General features: G+C 48.1%; 1 protein-coding gene across 1 annotated transcript; it reads right to left on the minus strand.

Annotated features, from left to right (window-relative positions):
* Window positions 1–4049: 4049 nt before the first annotated feature.
* Window positions 4050–5172, minus strand: LOC125514187 (putative glutathione S-transferase GSTU6). The gene is made up of 2 exons (XM_048679468.2): window positions 4742–5172; window positions 4050–4642 (listed from the first exon to the last, which is right to left on the minus strand). The coding sequence occupies exons 1-2, from the start codon at window positions 5063–5065 to the stop codon at window positions 4280–4282; spliced, it is 687 nt and encodes a 228-aa protein (XP_048535425.1). The 5' UTR covers window positions 5066–5172; the 3' UTR covers window positions 4050–4279.
* Window positions 5173–6090: the final 918 nt, after the last annotated feature.

Here is a 6090-nt window from a genome sequence, read left to right on the forward strand (position 1 = left end):
GAGGGGTCTGGCGTACCGCAAAACGGAGGAAACGGACCTCCTACGGTCGAAACGGGGGTCCTGTTGATCAGGAGGGGTGTGGCGTACCGCAAAACGGACGAAACGGACTTGTGTTGGAGCGCTACGATCGAAACGGGGGTCCTGTTCATCGGGAGGGGTGTGGCGTACCGCAAAACGGGCCTCCACGAGATACTGCTCATCTCCACCGTCGACCTCCTCCAGCCTCCACGGGCTACCGTCGACCTCCTCCATCTTCCACGGGCTCCTGTTCATCCAACCTCCACCGCGCGCTACTCCACCGGCCACTGTTCACCCATTCCTCCACGGCCACCCCTCCATCGTCTACTATTCATCCAGCCCTCCACACCACGGGGTCCTGTTCAACCACCCCTCCACGGGCACCCCTCCACCGTCTACTGTTCATTCAGCCCTCCACCACACCATGGGGTCCTGTTCATCCAGAGGCAACGCCACCGCTCACTATTCATCCAACCCCCCCCCCCCCCGTAGCGCTCACTGTTCATCCCAGAGGCAGCATCGATCAGCTTCAGTTAGCAGCAGTAGCGAAGGAATCGCTCGATCGGGTTCAGTTAACATCCATCGATCGATCGCTCGGGTTCAGTAATGCGTAGCCTGCAGTGCAATCGCTCGGGTTCAGTTAGAGCCCAACGCCTCGCTCGGGTTCAGTTAGAGCCAACGCCTCGCACACATGCGCGTACGTGTACGAGAGAAACGCGCATCGCTCGGCCCCCGACCTCCCACCGTAACCGGGCACTTCCCGAAATTTTCCTCCCCCTCGCTTCTACCACGGTTTTTTCCGTCATGGACGGCCCAAAGAATGTCATGCAGCTGCGTCTCCAGCACGCCCAGGACGAAAAGACCATTTTCTGTCATGGTTTTTTGTCATAGAAGTAGGAGCCCACCACATCTATGATGATACTGGGTTTTGTCACAATTATCATCATAGAAGTGTCATATGTATGACAGAAAAAAAATTCGTTCGGCCCAAAATGTCACGGATGTGTCTTTTTTTTGTAGTGCGTATTCTACGAAGATCTTTATCGATCAAACCGCAATGACAACATACGTCATTCCCTTTGTCATCGGTATGTTACTTGCCCGAGATTCGATCATCGGCATCCTCATACCTAGTTCAATCTCGTTACCGGCAAGTCTCTTTACTCGTTTTCTAATGCATCATCCCGTAACTAACTCATTAGTCACATTGCTTGCAAGTCTTATCATGATGTGCATTACCGAGAGGGCCCAGAGATACCTCTCCGATACTCGAAGTGACAAATCCTAATCTCGATCTATGACAACCCAACAAACACCTTCGGAGACACCTGTAGAGCATCTTTATAATCACCCAATTATGTTGTGACTTTGATAGCACACAAGGTGTTCCTCCGGTATTCAGGGTTTGCATAATCTCATAGTCAATGGAATATGTATAAGTCATGAAGAAAGCAATAGCAATAAAACTTAACGATCATTATGTTAAGCTAACAGATGGGTCTTGTCCATCACATCATTCTCCTAATGATGTTATCTCATTCATCAAATGACAACACATGTCTATGGTCATGAAACTTAACCATTTTTTATCAACGAGCTAGTCAAGTAGAAGCATACTAGGGACACTCTGTTTTATCTATGTATCCACACATGTATCAAGTTTCCAGTTAATACAATTCTAGCATGAATAATAAACACTTATCATGATATAAGGAAATATAAATAACAACTTTATTATTGCCTCTAGGGCATATTTCCTTCACGGGCCGCCGCCCCGGATCCAAGGCCCTCTGCCCCGATCAGGAGTAGCAGCGCCAGCCCTACCGCCATAGCCACCGCTGGGACGTCGGCCGGCAGCCGTGCCGCCATGGTCCAGATCGAGGCCACAACCCCACGAGCCAGGGCGTCCCGCGCCACCCGGTGACCCGCGAGAGGGAGGGTTACCTCCGCCGCCAATGTCATACGCACGGGCTTTGCCCAGCGCCAATCACCGGCGGTGACGGAGGAAATGGAGGGGGGACCGGCGGCTAGGGTTGGGGGCCCTCGCTCGCCCACGCAGGGGCGACGGAGTGGGGGGGGGCTGCATATTCTTAAACAAGATATTGTTAGCGCATAGAGTTTGGAGTAGTTAGAGGTTGTTAGCAGGATATTCTTTTAAACCTCCTTATCTCCTGTAATCTCTCTCTCTCTCCCATGTAACTCTCTCTTGCATGCTAGTCATGATGGTTGTATGCGCCCTACGGGATATGCCCCGGTCCAGTGGCGGATACAGACCCCAGGCCGGGGCGTGAGGCCCAAATGCTTTGTATACTGTAGCGAATATTGTACACGTCTGCTATAGTATACAAAGGCGTCCCGGGGCGGCCCGCTGGGCTGGCTCCGCCCCTGCCCCGACCTATCAATATATACATCATGTGGGCCTCCTTTGGAGGTTGAGATGCTTCACCAAAAGTCACATGGTATACATAGCCCTTCCTCTCCCATCTCATCTAACCTAAATCAACTTCCTCCTTGCCAAATTGCCTCAACTGAGAAGTCTTTCAAGAAATCATGTTTGCCAGATTGAGGCGAATTTAAGGGGTTTTGCACACCTCTTCTAAAACATCTTATGAACTACGTACAACAACATGAATGCATGATTGATCAACAGATGGTCGAGCTCAAATATATTTGCATTTCCATAGCAAAGGTGCCCTAGAATCTTTTAATTCACTATGCTCCCTAATTTTGGAACTCTCTCATACAATTGAGGTGTCCAAGTTTGGATTTTGGGTCATAATTTTGACTGGGTCAATGATTTATCAAGGATCTTTCCCACTATACTCCCTTGGAGCTCTTCTATTCAATTGAGGTGTTCAATTTTGATTTTGGTTCACGATTTTGACCGGCTCGACAATTTCTCAAGGAGCTTCTCATTCATACCTCCAACTTCACTAAGCTCTTTAATTTTGGAGCCGCCCTCATTTAGTTGAGGTCTTCAATTGAGATTGGCCACACGGTTCTGAATGGCTCATCGCCTTGAACTCTATGATGGGCAATCTCTCGATGAGTGGGTCCCCTTAGTAAGCGCCTTGTGTGGTGTGGGCCTTGGTTCCCAAGAAGGAATCACCGCCTACTACACACGTTTAGCACCAACATAAACACGTGGCCAGAAGCACATGTAACTCCCTTGTATACATGTATATTCATTAGAAGATGGCCCCTAATCACTCGGCCAAAAAAACCCGCTCAAACACCACATTAAAAACACTATGTTGTTTCGCCCATAGCTAAACAAACTCGGACGTAAAAATAAAACATGTGTAAACCATGAACATAAGCAATGCAGCAAAATGTGCACTACCCTTTTAGTATTGGCTATTTTTCTAGTCTAGCTCAAATATCACTGCAATGAATGAGTACATATAAATTCAGACCAAATCTACCATCAAATTCAATTAATAAGCATTTTGCTGGCAGTTTAAAAGAAAATTGAACTCGGGATGGGGCGTTTTGGCTCCCGAGCTCAGATGAGCCCGGGAGTGAACAGTAAATTCACCAAAAATAGTAAAGGTAAAAAAAATCCAATTTCTTTTTGGTGAAAGATTCTTCAGTTTGTGATGTCCGTGCAAAAAATCAGCACATTTGAATATCTAGTGAGCTCTCAGCTTACCAGATAAATTTGGAGTCTATGAAAAAGTTTATTGTTTTACACTTTTCGGACCTGATTTTGTTTTTTAGAGCTATTCGGGTGTCCGAATGAGCTGAAAGTTGGCATGGACATCACGCACTCAAGTATCTTTCACCAAAAATAATTGATATGTTTTGAATTTTTTTAGTTTTTTTTTTATTTACTGTTCGCGAAGTGTAGATGAGCTCAGGAGCCGAATTGGATATTCGTTGAACTCATCTCTTGAATCAGAAAGAGAACCTCAACTAATACAAGCACGCATTATCGAATTTGCTAACTCCACACAAAATCAAAATATTCAAATCTCAAGGACAAAATCAACACCGAATAAATGGACGACATCAGTTACTGCTACTTCCTCTGTTCTTAAATATTTGTTTTTCTAGATGTTTCAACAAGTGACTACATTCGAAGCAAATGAGTGTATCTACACTCTAAAATATGTCTATATACATCCGTATGTGGTAACCATTTAAAATTTTAGAATGACAAATATTTAGAAACGAAGGGAGTACATTATTACATCAACTAGCCGAACAAACAACATTTGAAAATAACATTTTTTTAAAATTATTCTGGATGTGTGCTGGCTCACTTAGACGCTGCAGCCTCTCGTGCCTTGGCGAACTCAAGCAGCCTGCCCACGTCCGGCAGGGCGGCCTTGGCCGCGTCGAGCTCGATGAAGCGCTCCACCCATGCGGCCAGGAGCGGAGTCTTGGCAGCGTCGAAGATCTTGTCACCGGACAGCGCCTCGGTCACCTTCATCCACGACAGCACGCCTCCCAGCGCAACATCGACGAGCCCGACGCCGTCCCCGCCGAAGAAGCCCCCTCCCTTGAAGCACTCCCTCAGGGCCCCTTCCAGGACCTCCACCGCCGCGAACGCCTGCTTCTTTCCCTCGGATTTCTCCTCCTCTGTCTTGCCCCTCAACCACTGCCTCCATGGGGCTACCAGCTGAAACACGAAGAAAAATAATGGTCAAAGATGCTCGTCGGATATCTAAAAGTAAAGGAACGGAGACTAGTAGTTCAACCAATTGAGTATAATTTAAACCTTGTCGTCAACGTGGGCCATCCAGAAGCGAGCAATGGCGCGCTCGTAGGGGTCCGCGGGCAGAAGCGACGGGCCGGTGCTGGCGAACACGTCGTCGATGTACTGCACGATGATCATGGACTCGCAGACCGGGGCGCCGTTGTGGATGAGCACGGGTATCTTCTTGTGCACTGGGTTGGACTTGAGAAGAAGCTCGCTCTTGTTGTACAGGTTCTCCTCCACGTCCTCGTAGCTCAGGCCCTTCAGGGCGAGCGCCAGCTTCACCCTGGTAACAAACGGGCTTGGCCATGCGCCGAGCAGCTTCAGGTCATCTCCTCCGGCCATCTCTAACTACCTCGATCGATGTGTGTGGGTGTGTGTGTGTTTTGAAACCACTGAGATTGCTTTAGCTGCTTGTGCTTGTGCTTGTTCTTGATGAATGTTTCAGAGGTGGATAAACTGTTTATATAGTGTCTATGGACAACATATATATGCGTCATCCGTGATGCTACTTCGAGGACAGTGTCATCCGTGATGCCTGGGCGATGAGCATATGAGTCTGTGTCTAGTAGTCCGCCTATGAATTTTTAAAGGCTTTTGATTGGTTTCCTTCAATCATGCTTAACTGGAGATGAGTCACGTGCTGCTGCGTCCCCTCGCGCAAGCCCTTCCGTCAGCGCACCGTCCGTCAAGGCGTCAATTTTTTCGACTATGCTGCGAGCATATGATTAAAAATACCGTAGCTACACTCCCTTCAAAATTACTTGTCACAAAAATAAATAGAAATAAATATATTTAAAACTAAAATACGTTTAGATACAATCATTTCTTTGACAAATATCTCCAGATAAAGAGAGTATTTACAACAAAGTCTGCCTCATTTGTCACTGAATGTGGAGGTTGTATCTGAATTAAAATTTCAATGACATAATTCAAAGAGACCACCTATTCAACGGTTGCCTTTTTTGTTTGTTGCTTTTCGTCGACTTCGCTCAGTCCAAATCCCGTTGGCCAACTTCCTCCCCCACCCTTTCACTCAGGAACATTGTTCATCTTCTTCCTAGAACCACCTCCCGACACCCGCTCAGCCGCTCGCTCCTTCCTCGGTGGCCAGCGGGCACTACCGTGCACCGCCTCGTTGCCCCAACATGCCAGAGCATTCGCCTGCGCCAGCCTGCAGCCGTCCCCGTCCTACATCAAGACAACGCCGCCACAATCTAATCGGCAACCCACCAGCAGCCCCCGACCCCCCCCCCCCTAACCACCTGAACCCGTAACCTCTGACTCCTCCAACAAAGCCGTTGTGCGTCGTCCCTGGCTCCAGGTCGTCCCGCGCTGCCGCTTGCCAAAATGTTAGTTAGGAAGAATGA

The sequence above is a fragment of the Triticum urartu genome, chromosome 6A (assembly GCF_056163025.1).
Source record: "Triticum urartu cultivar PI428250 chromosome 6A, HENAU_Tu73, whole genome shotgun sequence".
Taxonomy (NCBI): domain Eukaryota; kingdom Viridiplantae; phylum Streptophyta; class Magnoliopsida; order Poales; family Poaceae; genus Triticum; species Triticum urartu.

Coding starts and splice junctions, on each gene's coding strand:
- LOC125514187 (XM_048679468.2), bottom strand. CDS start 5,065: ATGGCCGGAGGAGATGACCTGAAGCTGCTCGGCGCATGGCCAAGCCCG. Junction 4,643..4,741: donor TGGCCCACGTTGACGACAAG/GTTTAAATTATA, acceptor TTCGTGTTTCAG/CTGGTAGCCCCATGGAGGCA.